Source organism: Mercenaria mercenaria, chromosome 2, assembly GCF_021730395.1.
Source record: "Mercenaria mercenaria strain notata chromosome 2, MADL_Memer_1, whole genome shotgun sequence".
Taxonomy (NCBI): domain Eukaryota; kingdom Metazoa; phylum Mollusca; class Bivalvia; order Venerida; family Veneridae; genus Mercenaria; species Mercenaria mercenaria.
The window spans coordinates 118,087,207-118,111,224 of record NC_069362.1 but is presented as its reverse complement, the minus strand read 5'-3'; the positions used below and the strand labels follow the sequence as shown (position 1 = coordinate 118,111,224).

Here is a 24,018-nt window from a genome sequence, read left to right as displayed (position 1 = left end):
TACACCTAAGTGTGAGTCATGCATTTTTTCAAGTATCATTGGCCTTAATTGTTTTGGAATCAACATTTTTGATCTTTTCAAGATGATGCCATCAATCACAGATAGTTCGTCTCTATAATTCCAAAACTCTAATACTTGACTGGGGCAATTGGCTCTGTCATTTGGCCAACCATCTAAAATGACCTTGGACAGATGTTGCATTTGTGAATCTGATTGAGTTGCTGACCTGATTAATTGCATTTTACTGTCACTCACAGGTAAGTTGGACATGACTGTGTGTACATGATACTCTAAGTCATCTGCAATTTCTGGATATTTATCAGGTAAAAATTTGCGAGATAAAGTATCTGCCAGGGGGATGTTTTTTCCCGGCACGAATACCAGATCTATATCATATTGCTGCAGCTGTAACAGCATGCGCTGTAGGCGAGGAGGCGCAGAGTGCAAGTCTTTCTTCCAGATAGCAAGGAGTGGCTTGTGGTCTGTTTGGCATGTGATACGTCTACCGTATGTATATTGGTGAAAGCGCTTGCAGCCAAATAGTATAGCATATAGCTCTTTTGTGATCTGCGCATAATTGACCTCTGTGGGTGTTAATGCTTTTGATGCAAATGAAATTGGTTTGTCATTTTGCATGAGAACTGCAGCAAGGCCATATTTGGAAGCGTCGACTTGCAGGGTAACCTTTTGTTTTGGGTCAAAGTATGCGAGGATAGGACCTGGGCTTTGCGTAATGAGCTGTTTGACCTTTTGAAATGCATCTTCATGGGGTGTATCCCATCTGAATTCAACATCTTTAGACAAAAGTTGTCTTAAAGGGGTAGTTATTTCTGATAGGTTAGGTGCAAATCTTTGCAGATATGTTACCATCCCAAGTACTGTTTGAAGTTCTGAATTTGTTGTGGGTGAAGGCATCTGTTCAATAGCTTTAACTTTGGATGGGTCCATTTTTAAACCTTTAGATGTGAGAAGGTGACCGAAAAAGGGTATTTCACTTTTCCCTATCTCTGTCTTATCTGGGTTTAGTTTGATGCCCATTTCTCGACATCTTTGCATGAACATGTGGAGATTTGTGTTGTGTTCAGTGTGGTCTTTACCATAAACCACAATATCATCAACAATTGTCGTTACACCTGGCAGATTTTCAAGGCACTGATCCATTTTTGATTGAAACAAATCATTTGCACATGAAACTCCAAAGGGTAACCGTAGAAAACGATATCTTTGAAATGGCGTGTTAAAGCATGTAAGGTATGAAGACTCCTCTGTAAGTTTTATGGACCAGTAACCACTACGAGCGTCAAATTTAGAGAACACTGTAGCATGTGACAACTCAGGAAGTATGTCATCAAGAGTCTTGTTTGGGTAGTGTGGTCTCTTAATGGCATTGTTCAGGTCTTTCGGGTCTAAGCAGTTTCTTAGAGATCCATTAGATTTTTCAACAGTGACTAGACTGTTGACCCATTCAGTTGGCTCTGTGACCTTAGCGATTATGTCCTGGGATTCCATATGGTCGAGCTCTGCCTTGAGCTTGTCCTTAATTGCTATGGGCACTTTTCGTGGAGGATGTATAACTGGAGTTGCATCCTCGCGTAAATGTATTTGACATTCACCAGGTAGTTGCCCTATACCTTGAAATATATCAGGGTACTGACCTAGTACTGACTCTTTTGTTGGATGTGAGTCTGAGCCCGCAGCTAGGACCAACTTCATGACATTAAGTTTCAAACATGTTTGTAAACCTATTATGGGTTGTGACCTTGTATCTACTATATAGAACTCCTCATAAAATGTTTGCCCATTGTATTTTAATGGCAATTTGATGATACCATCTACCTTTAACGGCTTTCCGTCATAGCCTGTTAAACGCTTCTGATTAGGCGTTAGTGGGCCTGCAATCTTAAGAGATACATAAACAGACCTTGGAAGGCAGTTTACCTGTGCACCGCTATCAATTTTCATGGAAATTGGTGTTGAACCAATTGTGATTGTGGCAAATGCTTGATTTGTGATATGATCATGCTCAACTGTATTGACATAGAATTCATCATCATGGGAAGGGGTGTCAAGGGAGGAATATTCAAGATCAGATGTAGTATCAAAATGTGTTACCTCATTGATTTTGTTGTTAAGCTTTCTCCTTCTGCATACTTTGGCAAAATGATTGGGTTTTGTACAATAATCACAAAATTTCCCTTTAGCGGGACACATGTCATTATATCCATGCTTTGAATTCCCACAATTATCACAGAAATTGCTAGTCCTATGTGTATCATATTGTCCACCTTGTTGTTTCCCTTGAAATGGTCTCTGTTGGCGATCTTGGGGGTTTCTAGAATAAGTCTGTTGCATTGTACTCCGTGTTTTCTTCTGCGCTGCCCTGTACATTGGGTTTTGTCCGACTGCATTCACTGACTGTGACTGACAATTAATGTCCTTGACCTGAGTTTGACTCAACTCATAAGTCCGTGCTATATCCATGCACTTTTCAAGTGTCAGTCCCGATCCTTCGCTTATGAGTTTTTCTCGTATCTTGTGCGAGCGTATTCCAAACACTATGTGATCTCTGATCATTTCGTCAATGATTGTGTCTGGATAGCCACAGTCCTTAATAAGGATTTTCAGTTCTGTTACAAATTGTTCAAAGACTTCTCCTTCTTGCTGAATTCGCGATTTAAATTTGTATCTGCTGTATATGTGGTTTGACTTTGGTGCACAGTAGTTTGCGAAACCATCATAATATGTTTGCAATAACTTCTTTGCTTCTGCGTCAATGTTCCATGTTGAGAATATCTGCCGTCCTTTTTCCCCTACCCACAGCATTAGATAATTGCATTTTGATTCCTCGGTTTTCTTTTCTAGGGGTCCACCAAACATAAATTCGGCATACTCTTTAAAACGCTTAAATGCATTTGGCAAATCATTTGATTCCCAATCCATCCTGGGATTGCTTTGTGTTTCCATCTTAACAATGGGTTTTCTTTTTTTATACAAACAATAGTCCGCAGAATATTTAATTGTTAAATCGGTCAGTAATAATTAGGCACAGAATAAAGTCACTTTACTTCTGACACCATGTAATAATGTTGGTGGATATAAAGGAGACACAACTGTTTTCTAAGCTTTAATCTATAGGAATGAATATTCTATGTATAACAAACATACAAGTAAGAGAGTGGTCAGTGGGCGGTGCTTATCAGTAGACCTGATAGCTGTGATTCGCCAGTGGACTAGCCTATAATGTAACATCTTCTGTTACATAATTAGTTTCTGAAAAGATCCATTTACTCGTTAGAGGGCAAAAATTAAAACTGTTTCGCCGTTACCACATGCCTGGTGTAATCATAGTCAAAAATGGCGAAATATCAACTTTTGCGACTCGACGGTTAACAAAATATAAAAAAAAATAATCTGAATTATTATTAAATCTATATTTATTGTCCTTTCCATTGGTCTAGATGTAGTCACATGATCAATGATAAAAAGTCGTATTGACTCGAAGGCGGGGCCAAAAACACGCATTGACCTCCAGCTGTGACGTCATCACGGTTTGACATCAAAACAATGCGACGTCGTACACAATTTACCACGAAAAAAGACTTTAAGGCTGCAGATATTTGTATTTAATGTTTATACTTATAAGTAGTCTGGATTTAATAATAAAACAATTGTTGCCTTTTATGTTCGGTCGATATGTGGATTTATCGACCTGATAAAATAAACCTCGGGCTGCGCCCTTGGTCGATATCGCTTTTATCAGGTCTATAAATCCACATATCGACCTCACCAAAAGGCAATAATTGTATAATATATTATATAGAAGCCTGTCTGTGGGCTTTATTTATAAACAATGATAACACTGAACTGTTTACTTTTTTAAGATCTGTGTGTATATACACTTCTGATAGTTGAACATTTCACGTTTTCAATAGATATTACTATAAAAACAACATGATATAACCGTATGAAATAAACTTAACAAAATCCATACTTTGATAGTCGAGTGTGAGCTCGTTGAAAGATCTTCCACTGGGCTCTTGCCCTACAAACCTGTGAACAACATCTGGGGATAGGTCGTTCAGCGTGAGAGCGTATGTTAGGGGCTTAACTACTGACTGCAGACAGAAAGGAATATTTGTTTCCCCTAAGTCATACCTGGAAAATAAATTAAAAAAACATTACTTTGCCACAATGAAGTACCGTTAATAGTGATAAAATACCACATGCTATTTTAAATAAGCATGACGCACCAAAGGAATTTGAAAACTAGTTTTATATAGTATATAGCCCATATAGAACATTACAAAAAGTATGTTTCAAGCACCTGTGTGACGCACCGGCTTTTCATACTTCATCAATTCGTTACATGTAATCGGGTGGTTCACGGTGGTAACAATATAAGACAACAGATACATATTTATAACGGGTTTGGCCTTCCATAGACCACCTACTGTACAAATGGATCCTGTGCAATGTTTTGGATTTGCCTTACCTTTGGCCATCTACTGTGCATATGGACACACCCCAATGTTTTGGATTTCCTCTGGCTAGTTGTGGGATATACTGCGCTGGCTGAAATTTTTTTACAAACATGTAAAGGCAACAAAATTATCATTTTATGTAGCGTGTTTTCAAATTAAATGTTTTCTCATTCTACATATCGTGGGCTGAGCGCGAATCTATTGTAACTGTTTATAAATAAAGAACAAGATACAATAGTTTCGAGCTTAGTCCTCGATATACACGCCAGATATGGTTAAAATGCATGTTATGCAGTGCTTTTCTTTGCGTTATTGTTCCGCTTTTGCCTTTTTACTTTGATGTTTCGGCGTAAAATCTATGTTGAGTGCGCATTACACACAGCGTAGAGAAATCTCAGGGATTTAGAAAGAATTCAAACCATTTCTTAAAGCTTTCTATGAAACGTACGTTCAGACTTTCTTTATCACTGCTAACAAAGATATTTTTGAAAACAAGAGCAAACTTTAGTTTAGACAATAATCTCGATTTCTTCAAGTATGAAAGCAGGCCCTTGCTTTTTATTATAACAAACAGTGGTGTTGGTGGATACTAATTCATTTTTTGGTTTACAAAGACCGCGAAGTATTAGAACAAAATATATAGCATCTACTTTTACATGTTTTTAAAATATAGTTACGCCAATAACACTTAATATTAGCAAAGTGAACCAACCATTTATTCGTTCTTTTCGATAATAACTATCAAATAATGTCCATTTCGATATTTTATTATGCACAAGTACCTAAATCAAATGTATATATGAATAATATTAGCTCTAAATTCTACTTGGGTAAGATTTTTAAACTGAAACATAATCTTAAAGAAAACGCAGTGATTAACATCAGTTCAGGTTACGCGTCTCATGTACTGTTTTGAAAAAAAGAATATTTCCACAGTTTTAGCCAAAAGTATCTCTAAACCTGAAAACTTGAGAGTTTGAGTGGGGAAGGTGGTCCTTTTACTTACCATTGTTGGTAAAAATGATAAAACATAAAAAGTAAGGGTAGATTTCCCGGAAGCACAGCGCATCCCAAATACAGTAATAAAGCCATGCATCGCAAAGTAGGCCCACAACAAAATGAAGCTCTCGATAACGGAAAGGTAATGTAGACGGGTTGCTTCAAAAATCATAAATATTACATTTGTATTTAAAACAGTAGACGCTTACCTTTCCTTTCTCGTTGTACACACATTTTTCGAAAATTTTGTCAATGATGTCAGTGAATGTCCTGAATTCTGGTATAACAAACTGGCTGGTCAGTGCTTTTGATATCACAACTATGTTGTCAGAAACACAACTGAAAAGTTATAGAAATAGTGTGGAATATATTCAGATTATTACCAGAATGTCACGCCAGATGTAATTCTGATTACGAGAAATACTACTTTCCGTCCCGTATGTTCTGTCTCCCTTGTTCGGTTTGTTCTAATCTGAATAGGCTGAACACCACTAAAGCCGGCTGTTCTTTATTTCATATAAAATCCACTTACTTTATAACGGTTTTCCGACATTTTCTAGCATATCAGATTTTCAGAGACTTATATTCCCATAAAGAACAATATCGCTACTTTAGAAAAACAAAATGAAAAGAGGGTGTTAACTTTTTATATAAGAACACTACAGTTCGTAAATACAACCCGCTGAAATTATTCCCTTTCGCTCCAACTCATTTACTTCGAAAACCACCCTTCGCTCGAACACATCGTCAGGTCACCTTATAATGTATATTTTTCGAACTACAGATAGCTCGAACAAATCTGGCCGGTCCCGTCCAGTTCTAGCGAAGGAAGGTTGACTGTATGTACAAGGGTTACCAAACAGACCTGGGTAAATCAAATTACATTTAAAACAAGAGATCACAGAGTGATCTTGGCGCCCACCAATGTGCCATTTTTGAGTGTTCCAAATTTCAAGACTTATTGACTACCTCAAGGTCAAATTTCATTTCCGTACACAACACTGTGCATGTGATCCAAATTCAAAAGCTGTAGCTTGAGAAATGTGAAAGTAGGTCACTAGGTCAATGTCAAGGTCAAAGTTTGTTTCAGTACACAATCCTATGCATGTGGTCTAAATTTGAAGCCTGTAGCTACAGAAATGTGAAAGTAGGTCACTAGGTCAATTTAAAGGTCAAGGTTCATTTCGATACACAAAACTATGCATGTGGTCCAAATTTGAAGGCTTTAGCTTGAGAAATGTAAAAGTAGGTCACTAGGTCAAAATCAAGGTCAAATTCTATTTCAGAATACAAAACTATGCATGTGGTCCAAATTTGAAGCCTGTACATAAAAAATGTGAAAGTAGGTCACTAGGTCAATGTAAAGGTCAAAGTTCATTTCGGTACACAAAACTATGCAAGTGGTCCAAATTTGAAGGCTGTAGCTTGAGAAATGTAAAAGTAGGTCACTAGGTCAAAATCAAGGTCAACTCATGTCAAGGTTCATCTTGCCACTCAAAAATATACAAGTGGTCCAAATTTGAAGGCTGTAGCTACAGAAATGTGAAAGTATGTCACTAGGTCAAAATCAAGGTCAACTCGTGTCAAGGTTCATCTTGCCACTCAAAAATATACATGTGGTCCAAATTTGAATGTTTTAGTTATTGACAAGAACATTTTAAAAGCTTTTCCCTATATAAGTCTATATGAACCATGTGACCCCCAGGGCGGGCCATTTTTGACCCTAGGGCGATAATTTGAACAAACTTGGTAGAGAACCACTAGATGATGCTACATTACAAGTATCAAAGCCTTAGGCTTTGTGGTTTGGACAAGAAGATTTTCAAAGTTTTTCCTTATGTAAGTCTATGTAAACCATATGACCCCAAGGGCGGGGCCATATTTGACCCTAGGGGTATAATATGAACAATCTTAGTTGAAGACCACTAGATGATGTCACATACAAAATATCAAAGCCCTAGGCCCTGTGGTTTTGGACAAGGGGTTATTCAAAGTTTTTCCCTATATAAGTCATTATAAACTATGTGACCCCCAGGGCGGGGCCATATTTGACCCCAGAGAAATAATTTGAATCATCTTGGTAGAGGACCACTAGATGATGCTTCAAACTAAATATCAAAGCCCTAGGCTCTGTGGTTTTGGATAAAAAGGTTTTCAAAGTTTTTCCCTATATAAATCTTTGTAAAATATAGAAATAAACAAAGGGCCATAACTCATTCATAAATTGTTGAACCAGTCTGATTTTCAGGGGGACACAACTAGGGTACCAATACATCATTCTGACAAAGTTTGGTCAAAATCCCCCTAGTAGTTTCTGAGGAGATGCGATAACGAGAAATTGTTAACGGACGGACGGACGGACGGACGGACTGACGGACGGACGGAATGACGGACGGACGGACCACGGACGCAGAGTGATTTTAATAGCCCACCATCTGATGATGGTGTGCTAAAAATGGACACAGACGTGATCAATTGAAAGTTTGCGCAAAATCAATTAAATAAAGGGAAAAAACTTTATAATGGATGCGCCTCGGAACGTATCTACCGTTTCTCATAATTTATCTGTGAATCGAATAATGTTAACCTTGAAAAGAAGCATGAATTTTGGATCCATATTATCTCCCTCATACCTCCCCTCACCCCCACTCCAAAAAAAAAAAAAGAAAAAAATATGATAAAAAAATAAAGAAAGAAATGAACGATTTCAAATTATTTTTCAAATCACATCATGATAAGTATGCTTGCAAAGTCTTACGTTGGTGTTGTGTAGATATAGTATAAACTAAAGGACATCATAATTGTTTCTGGTACCCTTCAACGGATTACAGACAGGTCATCCGATCAATGATTTAATAGCTCCTATTGTACATTATCTCTGATAACGAACTAATTACGGAAAGGTGTCCAAAGAGGACACGGTTGCGGTACAATCTAATAGGCTCTAAAGTTACAGCAGATAAGGTGCAATCCTGTGGTTTTAACTGCTGCCCATTAAAACGATTTTGTTAAGTATCAGCAATGTACAAGTATTTTCTATATTTTCATTTTGTCATTGGTTAAATACATGAAAGAAATGAGTGTGCCTTTTCTGTGCGGGAATACATACACTGTTTCTATTAACCATACTGTATATAACAACAAGAGATCACAGAGTGATCTTGGCGCCCACCAATGTGCCATTTTTGAGTGTTCCAAATTTCAAGACTTATTGACTAGCTCAAGGTCAAATTCCATTTCAGTACACAACACTGTGCATGTGGTCCATACATGTGATCCAAATTTGAAAGCTGTAGCTTGAGAAATGTGAAAGTAGGTCACTAGATCAATTTCAAGGACAAAGTTCTTTGTACACAAAACTATACATGTGCATCAAACTCGAAGGCTGTAGTTTGAGAAATTTGAAAGTAGGTCACTAGGTCAATCTTAATGTCAAAGTTTATTTTGTACCACATGTATGGTTTTGAGTGGCAAGATGAACTTTGACATGAGTTGACCTTGATTTTGACCTAGTGACCTACTTTCACATTTCTATGCTACAGCCTTCAAATTTGGACCACATGCATAGTTTTGTGCACCGAAAAAAACATTGACCTTGACATTGACCTAGTGACCTACTTTCACATTGTTGTAGGTACAGGCTTCAAATTTGGACCACATGCATAGTTTCGTGTTCCGAAATGAAATTTGACCTTGATTTTGACCTAGTGACCTACTTTCACATTTCTCAAGCTACAGCCTTCAAATTTGGACCACTTGCATAGTTTTGTGTACCAAAACAAACTTTGACCTTGACATTGACCTAGTGACCTACTTTCACATTTTTGAAGGTAAAGGCTTCAAATTTGGACCTCATGCATAGTTCTGTGTTCAGAAATAAAATTTGACCTTGATTTTGACCTAGTGACCTACTTTCGTATTTTTCAAGCTACAGCCTTCAAATTTGGACCACTTGCATAGTTTTGTGTACCGAAATGAACTTTGACCTTAAGATTGACCTAGTGACCTACTTTCACATTTCTGTAGCTACAAGCTTCAAATTTAGACCACATGCATAGGATTGTGTACCGAAACAAACTTTGACCTTGACATTGACCTAGTGACCTACTTTCACATTTTTGAAGGTACAGGCTTCAAATTTGGACCACATGCATAGATTTGTGTTCTGAAATGAAATTTTACCTTGATTTTGACCTGGTGACCTACTTTCACATTTCTCAAGCTACAGCCTTCAAATTTGGACCACTTGCATAGTTTTGTGTACGGGGCCAAATTTGAATGTTGTAGGCTATTGACAAGAATATTTTAAAAGCTTTTCCCTATACAAGTCTGTATGAACCATGTGACCCCTAGGGCGGTCCATATTTGATCCTAGAGGGATAATTTGAACAAACTTGGTAGAGAACCACTAGATAATGCTACATTACAAATATCAAAGCCCTAGGCTTTGTGGTTTGGACAAGAATATTTTCGAAGTTTTTCCCTATATAAGCCTATGTAAACCATGTGACCCCGGGGCGGGGCCATATTTGATCCTAGGGTGATAATTTGAACAATCTTAGTAGAAGACCACTAGATGATGTCACATACAAAATATTAAAGTCCTAGGCCCTGTGGGTTTGGACAAGAGGTTTTTCAAAGTTTTTCCCTATATAAGTCTATATAAACCATGTGACCCCCGGGGCGGGGCAATATTTGACCCCAGGGAAATAATTTGAATCATCTTGGTAGAAGATCACTAGATGATGCTTCATACTAAATATCAAAGCCCTAGGCTCTGTGGTTTTGGACAGGAAGATTTTCAAAGTTTTTCCCTATATAATTCTATGTAAATTATAGAAATAAACAAAGGGCCATAACTCACTCAAAAATTGTCGAACAAGTCTGATTTTCAGGGGGACACAACTAGGGTACCAATACATCATTCTGACAACGTTTGGTCAAAATCCCCCCAGTAGTTTCTGAGGAGATGCGATAACGAGAAATTGTTAACGGACGGACGGAAGGAAGGACGGAGTGACGGACAGAAGGATGACGGACCACGGACGCAGAGTGATTTGAGTAGCCCATCATCTGATGATGGTGGGCTAAAAATAACACCTCTGTGAATAAGAGCTATAAATTTTACATTTATTGCTTATATTTATTGAAAAATTATTAAGATACACAGCTTACTTAAAGAGAAACGCCTATTAAATTCTGGAATAAAAAAAGTCTGCAATTTTTTGCTGAACATTTTATTTTTCACTTACTCCAGAAATGTTTCTTTGTCCATCATACCCCTTAGCTCGTGCTCATCGTGCAATTGCCTCTCTAATACGTTACGAAACTTTTGCATCGTCTCATTCAACCGGAAGTCGTTATCCCGCAGTCCGGTCTCTTCCAACAACTGTTTAAAAATAGGAAAGGTCACGATAAAAGCAAAATCTGAGAGTTTTCGACGTTTTAATGGATGTCAAGGTGCAGCTCTCACCTTAACTTATTAACAACTTTCCCTCGGATGTCTGGTTATGGTCAATTACATATTTGGTACTTGTTTAGATCCCCCGTAGTTTGAGTCACATAATCGCAAAAGAAATGTTCCCGTGCATGACGTTTCCCCTACGGAACCTTATGAACAAATGATGCACCATTACAGATTATATACTCAAAATTAAAATTCTGCGGGTTGAACAACGCTTCAGCAAGCGCGTGTTTTGTGGACAAGCTAAATTTGACCATAAAATGACTTTTTGCACATTGTAACAATAACTTAAGGTATCATAAAGTTACTTATAACGAACTCTGTTGAAAATTTTTTTTCTAACGTCAGATTGGATTAAACAAATGCTCTTTTTCATCTGGATAACCATAAGTGACAGTAATTTGGAAAACTTGTATAAGCCAAGAAGCATAAGCATTAGCATTCATTCTAACACGACCAGCAAATAACCTACATATAGTGGACGCAACTTGACCCCGATGGTTGACCTTTGTATTATAATACATAACAAGAGATTACAGAGTGATCTTGGCGCCCACCAATGTGCCATTTTTGAGTGTTCCAAATTTCAAGACTTACTGACTAGCTCAAGGTCAAATTTCACTTCCGTACACAACACTGTGCATGTGGTCCAAATTCGAAAGCTGTAGCTTGAGAAATGTGAAAGTAGGTCACTAGATCAATTTCAAGGACAAAGTTCTTTGTACATAAAACTATGCATGTGCATCAAGTTTGAAGGCTGTAGTTTGAGAAATTTGAAAGTAGGTCACTAGGTTAATCTTAATGTCAAAGTTTATTTCGGTACACAAAACTATGCAAGTGGTCCAAATTTGAAGGCTGTAGCCTCAGAAATGTGAAAGTAGGTCACTAGGTCAAAATCAAGGTAAAATTACACTTCAGGACACAAATCTATGCATGTGGTCCAAATTTAAAGCCTGTACCTTCAAAAATGTGAAAGTAGGTCACTAGGTCAATGTCAAGGTAAAAGTTTGTTCCGGTACACAAAACTCTGCATGTTGTCTAAATTTGAAGGCTGTAGCTACAGAAATGTGAAAGTAGGTCACTAGGTCAAAATCAAGGTCAAATTTTATTTCGGAACACAGAACTATGCATGTGGTCCAAATTTGAAGCCTGTACCTTCAAAAATGTGAAAGTAGGTCACTAGGTCAATGTAAAGATCAAAGTTTGTTTCGGTACACAAAACTATGCATGTGGTCCAAATTCGAAGGCTGTAGCTTGAGAAATGTGAAAGTAGGTCACTAGGTCAAAATCAAGGTCAAATTTCATTTCGGAACACGAAACTATGCATGTGGTCCAAATTCGAAGCCGGTACCTTCAAAAAATGTGAAAGTAGGTCACTAGGTCAATGTCAAGGTCAAAGTCTTTTTCAGTGCACAAAACTAAGCATGTGGTCCAAATTTGAAGGCTGTAGCTTCAGAAATGTCAAAGTAGGTCACTAGGTCAAAATCAAGGTCAACTCATGTCAAGGTTCATCTTGCCACTCAAAACCATACATGTGGTCCAAATTTGAATATTATAGGTTATTGACAAGAAGATTTTAAAAGCCTTTCCCTATATAAGTCTATATGAACCATATGACCCCTAGGGCGGGGCCATATTTTACCCTGGGGGATAATTTGAACAAACTTGGTAGAGAACCACTAAATGATGCTACAAGTAAGTAAGTAAGTAAGTAAGTAAATATTTTATTATTGTGACATGTGCATAACATAATATATATATAATATATAATTATATAACAATATTTCAGACATATCAAAAGGCACCCGGCCCAGTGGGCCTATAAGTCACCAAAGAATGAAATTCGTATAATACACGTGTGAAATTAATGGCTTACAATAATGTTTTTACAAGTGAAAGAAGTCAAGAGTTCAAAATCTTTATGAAATTTGTTTTCAAGGAAACTTGAAAGGTTCATATGTAATTGTACAAAACAGTTTTTAACTGATCATCAATACATTGGTTATACACAAAAGAGACATAATTATATACAATATGTATATGTACAATACATGGGCGACAAAGGATTACTGTAGAATATAAATACAGTCACTTATTATGTTCTAATAACGGTTCATGAGTAAATAACGTTGCTCCTATGAAGATAAGCTCTCACAATGTATTTAGCGGTTTTTCTCGGATATGAATTAAGCACAAAGGACATTTTGTCAGTCAATGTCATATTAGTGAAATCGCTGTTGCTTAATAGATCACCAAATGTTCTACTTCTTATGTTGTTATAGAGTTCACAGTTAAAAATAAAGTGTGTTTCGTCCTCCACAGCTCGCGCATTACACAATCTGCATAGTCTATCCTCGGGTCGCTCACCAACATATCTACCTGTCTCTAGTCTCAAGGGTAAAATCCCACATCGTAACTGACTTAATAGCGATCGTTCATATTTCTTAAGGTTTATCAAAACGTAATCCTCACATTTAAAATCATGTTTAAACGTTTTATATGTTCGCAGTTTAGGAACTGTTTGAATTTCCTGGGACCATTTGTTTGCATAATACGCAGTAATCAAGTTCTTTGCTTGCGGCAGGTCAATAGTAATTTTTAAGTTGAAGTGACGGGATAATCCAATATAGTCCATTATCTGCTTAATTTCACTACACCAATTATTTGTACACTTGTTGAAGTCAAAATTAAACACTCGTTTGGTCAATCTGTTATCGTTCATTAAGATAAGTCTGTTCCAAAACCGCAACATAATGCCCCATCTGCGATACATGCTAGGTATCCATCCCGTATCACCATTAAGGGCCAGTGTGGGTGCGAATCGATGAACTCCGAGGAAGAACCTTAATGCACGGTGTTGGACATTGTCTACACTCTGGTACTGTTTAAATCCCCACACTGAAGCGCTATAGTCTAAAATAGGGGCTACACACGAGTAGTACAGCTTTTCGTAGGATCGAAACCCGAAGTCTTTCAGATGGTGCACTTTACTGATGATACTTCCCAACGCCCGGCCAGCTCCTTTTAACAATACTTCACTGTTTAATGTAAAGCTGTTCTTTTCATGGAAAAGTATTCCTAGATATTTGTATTGTCCGACTGTTTGTAGTACATTATCCCCGATTTTAAAACAAGCGTCACTTCTTTGAGTTCTACCTTTCCTAAAATGCATACATTTGGATTTTTCAGTGTTAATGATGACCCTCCAGCGCTTGCACCAATCGTGTATAGTGTTAAGCATAGTCTGCAAATTTATTTCCGAGTCAGTTATCAGCACAATATCATCTGCATACATCAATATTGACACTTTAAATTCATCAATAGTTATTCCAAGTTCAAGGTCATTGACCTCTTGGACAAGGTCATTGGAGAATACAGAAAAAAAGTGTCGGAGATAAGTTACATCCTTGTTTAACACCTGTGAGGCAGTCAAACCAGTCAGTCAACTTGTTGTTTATTCGGATACATGAGCTTGAGCTGGCGTAAACATTTTTAATGGAATTGTATATTTTCCCGTCAACTTTATTAAGAAGCAACTTGTATAACAGCATATCTCTGTCTATGAAGTCAAAACATTTTTTTAAATCTATAAAGGCTGTAAAAACATTTCTGTTGTTTCTTATAATGCTGTCAAGTGTGAATATATGATCTTCTCAAGATCTGTTTTTCCTAAAGCCGTTTTGCCAATCGGCAAGTAATCCGTTACTTTCCAAGTAATATGACAGTCTTTTATTAATAAATGAACTGTAAAGTTTGCTGATACATGAGAGAAGACTAAGGGCTATATTCATAGACAATACTCCAACACCACTCATTGAGTACACTCAAATAAATTGCCTAACGGTCACGTCATTACTCAGGAAAGATTCCATTTGTATTCATAAAGGTGAGTGACAGTCGAGTCAACTCCCAAGAGTGAGTGACTGTTGAGGGAGGTCCTGGGGTCCCTTGAGTGTTTCGCAAGGTCTCATAATGTAAGATTAGATGATAAATTTACAATATTTAATTAATTTGAAGGTAAGATAACAGTGTCATGTTAAAGCGGAAGTTCATAATTGTGCAAGGTATTTTGGAAAAATTATTATGTTCTTTTTTTAATACATGTTTTTGAGGACGACGAAAACGCAAAATAATACCCAACAAGTTAAAAGACTGTTTAATTAATATAATCGGTTAAAAAAAGACATAGGAAATCAAATATACATCTACGAAACCTAGCCTAACCGGGCTCATCAGTCACTCACAGAAACACACGACGTAGTAACAAATATTTACATTTCACAAGCCTTGAGATCCGTTCATTCATACTGAAATATATACAATTCGTCAAATTAAATGTCATGAAGAACCAATCATTATTAAATCTCATTGTTTAATTATACAAAAAGATATGAGCCGTGCCATGAGAAAACCAACAAAATGCGTTTGCAGTCTGGTCAGAAGCCATGCTATTCGCTTTCAAAGCCTACTGCGAAACTATTTGCTAACAGTATGAATCATGAGCAGAGTGCGCCGATGCGCAGGTTGATCTGGATTCTTGCTGGTCACAAACGCACTATGTTGGTTTTCTCATGGTGCGGCTCAATTATGTTTTTAGTAATTGCAATTTAAAAAGATACGCTGGCTGGCATTCGGGAAACACCAACAATTAATGGCAGAGTTAAAAATTCAGTTGTTTAAATAAATTTCAATTCCAGCGAAAGTTAAACTCTGTATTTCTAAATATTAATTAAATTATACTAATGCAGATGAGTAGATTGGCTGATGGACGGACGAACAGACAGAAGGATGTATTATAAAACAAATAGACAAACAAACGGATGGATAAACATACAGACGAGCAATAAGATGACAAGTTCCAACTACAAAAATAATGATCAGCACTTTTGTATATTTTTGATGTTATTGTCATATAAACCGTTATAATCCTCTAAATCCATTGTGTACAATGAAACCATTACTCGAGCTGTCCTTCCGAAAGTTAAGATTGAGTGGAATTTATGAATATGACTTTCGAACTCCACTCACACTCCCGCAAGGTCTACTCGAGGTCCACTTGAGTGATACTTACCCAAGTTTGAGTCAAGTGTGAGTTTGAGTGACGACTATGAATATAGTCCTAATTCCTCTGTAGTGTAACGGTACTCTCTTGTCTGAACTAGGGTCTTTAAGGATAGGGTATATAATCGACTTTCTCCATACAGACGGTATTATACTGGAGTCGAATACAAGCTGAAATAACTGTTGTAATACCGCTATAACTGCGGGATATTTCAGGACGTCGTATGGGATCTTGTCATAGCCGCAGGCTGATCCGGATCTAGCGTGCATAATTATGTCAGATATTTCTTTAATAGATATGTTTCTATTGAGCTGTGAATTTGGTGTGTAAAGCGGGTCTTCAATGTTAAGTTCCAATAATTGTTTGTGTATTTTCGAGCGGTTATAGTGCATTTCATCAAAGTCACTGTCATCATCACGATTATAGAGGTTCCTAAAGTCTGTCTTCCAGCGTTCAAAAACAAGACTTTCATCCCTGATTAATCCACCGTTTTCATCAACTATCTCACATGGTATTGTTTTATCCTTTCTCGGACCTAAGTTCTGTATTTTTCTCCAGAAATCTGTAGGATTGCTTGTTGTCATTTCTTCTATATCTAAAGCCTGGCACTGTCTATATAAGCGTTCTGATTTGTGTAAAAGTTTATCGAACAAATTCCTCGCTGCTACATATTCCGCACGCATGATATTTCTTATTCGTCTATTATTGTTACATCGCAAAAACGATTCTTCTTTTGAGCGCATGTTATTCCATAAGGTATTCAACTCATCACTCCAGTATGGTTTTGTATGTTTGAAACGTTTATTTACACGTTTGGACGAGTCAAATTTTGGTATTTTTAACAACATTTCTTGACTGATAGTGTCACAGAGATTACTGTATATTGAATCTATTTCGGTCTGTGTCGCGCGGGCGTTTTCTATCCGTGTAATGATATTCATAATAGCCATTCTTGAGATATCATTATCCATAAAGTCTAAGGGGATTTTATTTAATTTAAAACGTACATCACCACTGGAGCTGTTTTTGATTACACTGTTTGCTGAATGACAATAGCCAGTATCGAATTCGGCCAACAGAGCTGAATGGTCCGGTAATCGTGATCTCTCGTTTACTAATCCGTGTAATCCGTGCTGATCTGCTATCTCAAGGACAGTTAGCACTTTGAAGTTTTTACAGTCATTGAACGTATCATGGGGCACACAGAGGTAGTCTACAACAGCTTTTCCTTTTCGCGAGATTGAAGTAAAATTATCATTATCAAAACGACCATTCAAAGTGCAAAATTTCGAGACATTCAGGAATTCTATGAAATCGTGACCATGCAGATTAATACTATTGTCTAGTACCCTGCGCTCCGGTATAAAATCACAGTCATGTATAATATCCGATAAAGATCCAATTCTTGAATTAAAATCTGCACCAATGAACATTTTGTCACTATCACTGAGTGTATAGATTTGTGTTAACAAGTGCGCAAAAAAAGTCTGTGCATCACGACCCCTAACTGAATTTTCTGGAGGTAAGTAACACGAGAATACTATAAAATCCTGTTCCGTTACCATGTGTTTAAATTCCAATGCAATAATCCCCTCGTATGATTTATCAACAACAGTTACAGTATAATGGTCCATTAGCCACTGTTTCACTTATATTCCAACACCGCCCGAGGCTTTCGGTGCACTCCGATGTATATCCGTTCTATTATACCCATACCAAGAATAACCGTCAACCTCGATTACGTTTTGATCCGCCAATTGGGTTTCACATACCGTTATTATATCCGAGTTCAAAGCATTGATGAGATTAACACGTAAATTGTTGTTTTCCTTTGTCCACCCACACACGTTTAAATGTGCTAGTTTTAATGACCCGCTAGGACGGGTTACGTCCTATTCCCGCTCTTCATTGTTTTGGTGTCCTAATCTGCTGCGTTGAACAATTTGACCATTTGCATCCACTCTCAGGTTATGACTGTCTGGAAGCTGACGTAATATAGTCCGAGCATTGCGTTCAATTAGTCTCTCAGCGTGCGATTTGCTACTTTTCACGTACACCTTTTTATAATCCTGAGAGTGTTTAAGTTTCATTTAATTTCGCAATACCAGAACCTTTTCATCGGTATTTTGGAAAGTGATTTTCACTAAGGGTGGTCTGTTGTTGAATCGTGCTCTAAGACGTGTGGCCCCTGTGACCAACACGTTCTCTGATACGTCACTGCCTATTGCGCTTATAAGGTCATTTGCCTTTTGTAAAAGGTTTTCATCTTCCTGGAATGGTATTCCGCTTGCCGTAACAGATATTTCGGAGTCGTCAATATGCCTGTATCTGTGTTGACCCCAACCGCTGTTACGTGTATATATACCGTTACCTGCCTGCGTTATATCGCCAAGATCACTAGCTGGGGGGTTAATCGCAAGTGTATCAATGCGAGATTGCATTGACTGAATTGTAATCAGCATATCGTCCATCCGTTTAGCCTCTTTGCCTATATCTAATGACAACTCATCACGTAAGGCCCGTACCTTAGTGTCAATATTCTGCATGAGGTCCGATTTTAATTTATCTAGTTTGGATTCAAATAATTTCTTCAGACCCTCTTGGCTTGCTTTAAGGTCAGTTACTGCTGATAATAATACGTCTAGTTTTTCAGAGTCTGAGCACTTTTTGGTAATTCCTGATGTACTTCCGGTCGCCATTGTTTGAGGTGAACTAAGCACTATAGATTTCTGTACCTGGGTATGTTTTACAGGATCACAGGTCAAGATATCGGGGTCAGCGCCACTAGATTCAAATACGCTGTTATCATTAATGTTATCTGTTTCATACAATACCGAATTAGTCTCTCGTAGAACTTCACTGACGTTCAGAATGTTCGAACTATCTGCCGAACCTCCGGCTCTAAAATGCTTACTTGTTGGTTTTATATCTCCAGAGTCACTACCACTACCACTACTTCCGACATCTTTCCTTTTTCTTCTTCCCATATTTATCCATCATGTCACAAAAACACCTAGACAAGTCTTAAAGGTACAAGGTCAATTTTCAAAATCCCTTTGTTCGTCACTCAGGTATACACAGGTGAATTTGAAATCTCACTTTCTGACAGTTATGCTGATTAAATACCTCTGCATATGTCCAACACTTTTTTTAATCATTGGCACCAAGATCTCACAACTATTTAGAGTTCTTAACGAAATTTATATTCCACTCTTTGACGAAATTTCGACTAAATTATCCAGAGCAAAAATTTTCACTTCATACCGCCATTTTTCACACCTCATGTCTCCCATTACAAATTACGCTACATTACAAATGCCTAAGTCCTAGGCTTTGTGGTTTGGACAAGAGGTTTTTCCCTATATAAGTCTATGTAAACCATGTGACCCCCGGGGCGGGGCCATATCTGACCCTAGGGGGATAATTTGATTAATCTTAGTAGAAGACCACAAGATGATGTCACATACAAAATATCAAAGCCCTAGGCCCTGTGGTTTTGAACAAGAGGCTTTTCAAAGTTTTTCCCTATATAAATCTATGTAAATTATAGAAATAAACAAAGGGCCATAACTCACTAAAAAATGTTGAACCAGTCTGATTTTCAGGGGGACACAATTAGGGTACCAGTACATCATTCTGGCAAAGTTTGGTCAAAATCCCCCTGGTAGTTTCTGAGGAGATGCGATAAAAGAAATTGTTAACGAACAGAAGGACGGACGGACGGACCACGGACGCAGAGTGATTTGAATAGCCCACCATCTGATGATGGTGGGCTAATGAGGCACGGCCTATTATTGAAAAGGAGTGAACGCTTAATCTCTTTGCATTCATAAATTTAAAATTGACGTAGATTTATCGTGATATAGATTTACTGCAGTGGTGTAAAACACGAGCTACTCGAGAAAATAGAAATATAAATTTGTGTAAATATATATATTAGTGCATTGGAAAGTTTTAACTTATCAAATGTATACATACTTTGATACCGCACTGTATACAAACTAATATCATACTCAGAACGGTACACGGCTACCCTAAGCACCCCTTATTTCTACAATGAAATAATCGATATGAATAATCAGCCTTAGGTCAACCATCGCGGTCAAGTTGCGACTACTATACATGTAGAGCATTATTCTGCAATAAACCATTCGCGTGCAATGACGTCATCCGATCCAGGTGCGTAGCACGGTCGTAAAAAGTAGTTACCATTTTTTCTAACACAGTTGATACTATTATGTCGTGTTAGAATCGAAATAATAAGTTCCCAAGTGTGATTTATCGTAGAATAACCCGTGTTTTTTGTTCTTATGCGAAACAATATATCACTCAGGCCTACGGCCTTCGTGATATATTTTTACGCATAAGAACTCAAAAACTCTGGTTATTCTACGATAAACCAAGTTTGGGAACTTATTATTTCTTAAATAAGATACAAACCTACGATCAAATAGATAAAGATATAAATCAACAGCATTACTGAGTATCAAAGTTGACTATATCATGCTCCTACAATTTTACACCATCGTTATACATACGAAATATTTCACGGACTTCACGAGTGTTTTCTTGAAAAATACTGTTCTCAATAGACTAGCAAAATGAACTTTAAAACCAAAATTCTAAATAAAAACTGAAGGCATCCTGATCTAGCCTTTTAAGCAATGCGAGAGCTAGATTTAAATGTGATTGAACGGTTCTCTGATTCTTTTTCACAGTCGTAGAAATGTGCCGGTTGATAATGATTGTAAACCAAGGTAGATCAGCTGACTTGATAGCCTCATTTTAAACATTTAATGTTCAGATCATCGTGAAATTTAGATATGCAAATGCAAAATATATAAAATGTGAAGAAAAAAAACAGAAATACTTATGAAATGTTGTATGCTTACATTTTTAAATTTATCCATGGAAACGAGTTCATTTTGATCACACAGGAAGTTGAACAACTTCTCCTCAAAGTCCTCCATGCCGGAAGAAAGTAGTTCCCTGAAAGAAAACATAGTAATAAACAGCACCGGAAACGCAACCACTGATTATAAAATGTACGCACTGGATCTCAGATTCTGTTTATCAAATGTTTTACATTAGGCTAAGCCTAACAGACTGAAATCATGAAAATACTAATTATTACAATACGTTTGGACAACAATAAACATCAAATGTAAATACATAAACTAATGAAACATTTCTTTTGTTGTTGTTCTAGCGTGCGTGATGCAGAAAATAATTACTACAAGCCTTATACATTGTTAACATTTGCAAAGTTCTATCATAAGGATGGTTTATTAGATCTAGCAAATTATTTTTTTGAAACATCAGTAAATGAACACTGAGTACTTATTTATATGGTTGATTTTCAAATTAGGTATTTTTTCTTAATTTGCTTTTCTTATCCTGGCTGTGCAACCAAGACAGAGTTATTAAACAGCGTTAAGCATATATTTGATAAAAGCATGCACTTTGCTCTCAGAAAGGATATTGATATAAGACCAGTTGTATTATACCTGTCAAAGACACTTATATATCTAATAAGGATGACTACCCGTAATAGGCCTCAATTTCACCAAAAGCGTACATACAACTTGGTAATGTAAGCTTTGAAAATTTCAAACGATAGAAATAAGGTGCATATTGACAAGTTATATAGTGACAGAAGTTCTCAAAATTTTCCTTTAGATTACCTCCCCTGATAATCTTTTTACATGAGTTATCTCCCTTGAAAACTAGAAAAAAAATAATTTTCTCCTTTTCCCTACGGAAAATTTTAGATTTCTTTTTGATATTTGTATCAGAAACATATAATGCAGCTTTCTACCGCAAAATTTTCTCGAAACTCAAGTTCAAATTCTTATAATCAAAGAAATTATATATTTCCCATAGGCATCAATGTTAACTTAAATACCGATTATCTCCCCAAAAAGTGATAAAATTTGAAAAATCTCTCGGTGAAACGTTTTTAATTTTGAATGTCTTAAGTGACCAAATTTCATTTAAATATTACAACCCAGTTACAAGATATGAAATATGGCTATTACACCATGTTATCCTTAATTAATTAACCAAAATGCATCAAGTTTCTAAAATTATTATTACCGCCATTTACATAATTATTCGAAGTTGACTGTACAACCATGACAAATTTGAAATAAATTTATTCAATAGCTACATCCGTATTTAAAATCTGCCTTTAATTTCAGACTGTTGACATATTCAAATATCTATTAAATGCAAATATAAAATTAGATAATGTTTTAACATCGCCGCTTTTTAGATACGTACATATTAAAAGAGGGTGATTACAAAACGTATTAAAGAGTAATTAAACATATGAGACGTGCCATGAGAAAACCAACATAGTGGGTTTGCGACCAGCATGGATCCAGACCAGCCTGCGCATCCGCGTAGTCTGGTTAGGATCCATACTGTTCGCTAACAGTTTCTCTAATTGCAATAGACTTTGAAAGCGAACAGTATGGATCCTGAGCAGACTGCGCGGATGCGCAGGGTGGTCTGGATCCATGCTGGTCGCAAACCCACTATGTTGGTTTTCTCATGGCACGGCTCAATTATATCTTTCTTATAGGGATGATACTCGGTTTTGTTCCCTAAATATATTTTTAACGAGAACACACGAAAACTTTTAAATGTCATAAAATGTTACTTAAATGTGATATTGAGGACTGAAATGCAATTTATGGAAAGAAGTTGTTTACCTTAGGGAATAAAAAGCAATTTTACCGAAAGGAGTTTAAATAAATAATGCCGAAGTATAAATATAACTTACTCTAAGCCTTCCTGCCATTGTTTAAGGCTCGATATCCTTCGTTTAAGATTCTGTGGATTGTCAGACATCTTGTTTGTTTTAAATTAATTATTTTGCTCAATGACTATTTACTTATACCTACACTATATATCAAATATTATTCAATAGCTTTGCCACAAAGATAGACTTTTTTCACACAGGTTTTAAAAGTATGGTATTATCTGTTCAGTGACACAATTCCATTGAGCGCGTCCAATAAATGTTAATACAGACGGTTTATTTACTACAAAACTGTTTTATTACGTGGATCATATTCCGAACATAATTATATCTTATGTATTTTCTCATCCGAACTAATGACCTATATTATAAAACACAACATCTACCGCTTTTGTTTTTCTTTCTTTTTCCTTTAATGTAAATCTGTAAATATCCAGGCGCGAAAGTAAGAAATACTTCAAAAAACAGGCTGATCTTTTCTCTACTTACATGGAAAACTAGATTAGACCTACACATGCATGCATTTACAGTTAAACAGACAAGGTTTCATAATTTCCTAAATAAAATGGTTTACGATTACGCCCTTTTATCAAACGATGATACGATGTTGTTATTTCTGGCGGGTGTGTGTGTGGTTGGGGGGGGGGGGGGGGAGGTCAGTCAGTTATTGGAATATTAGATCTAAAAAGTTAGCACATGAAATTTAAAAAGCAATTGTGATTGGCATAGTTGCGCCACTCGTGAAAAACTGAATCTAAAAAAAGATACATTGCTTTTGTACTGAAATTTCATGATAAACTAGGTATTTATACACGTTTGAGAAGCCGGTGTAACATTAAGTTTTGACCCCGTTGAAAATTGACCCCATGGGTCATTTTTCAACGGATTTAATGATCAATTTTCAAAGTTGAAAATTGACCCTGCCCGTTATTTAATGACCCACCCACGCGTAAAAGTTTGACCCTCGTTGAAAACTGATCAAATATAGTCAGGTCATATTTCAACGTTGAAAACTAATTCCAATAATCTTACGCAATATGCCCATTACCATACAGATGGAAAATTAATATTTCTGTACTTCTTTTTCAGAACTTTAAGTAATAAACGTTTAGTTATACATTCGAGCGCGCCACGAGCTAATAATAAAAAAATCATCGGCAATAAATCTTAAAACCCAGCTGCAAATCTTTCGATGCTTATTAACGAACTGATCAACTACAGTCGGGTCATATTTCAATGTTAAATT

The 24,018-nt window shown here is 36.7% G+C and overlaps 1 protein-coding gene across 1 annotated transcript in view; it reads right to left on the bottom strand.

The window, feature by feature from the left end:
* LOC123563011 (glutaminase kidney isoform, mitochondrial-like) overlaps positions 1-23,164 on the bottom strand; it is a 38,807-nt gene extending 15,643 nt beyond the window's left edge. The window contains exons 1-6 of the mRNA XM_053537647.1: positions 22,794-23,164; positions 20,899-20,995; positions 10,733-10,869; positions 5,690-5,819; positions 4,493-4,572; positions 3,992-4,155 (exon numbers count right to left, since the gene is read on the bottom strand). Of these exons, the coding sequence (XP_053393622.1) occupies positions 3,992-4,155; positions 4,493-4,572; positions 5,690-5,819; positions 10,733-10,869; positions 20,899-20,995; positions 22,794-22,861 (676 nt within the window). The 5' untranslated portion in view covers positions 22,862-23,164. The remainder of the gene's footprint in view (positions 1-3,991; positions 4,156-4,492; positions 4,573-5,689; positions 5,820-10,732; positions 10,870-20,898; positions 20,996-22,793) is intronic.
* Between the last annotated feature and the right edge of the window lie 854 nt (positions 23,165-24,018).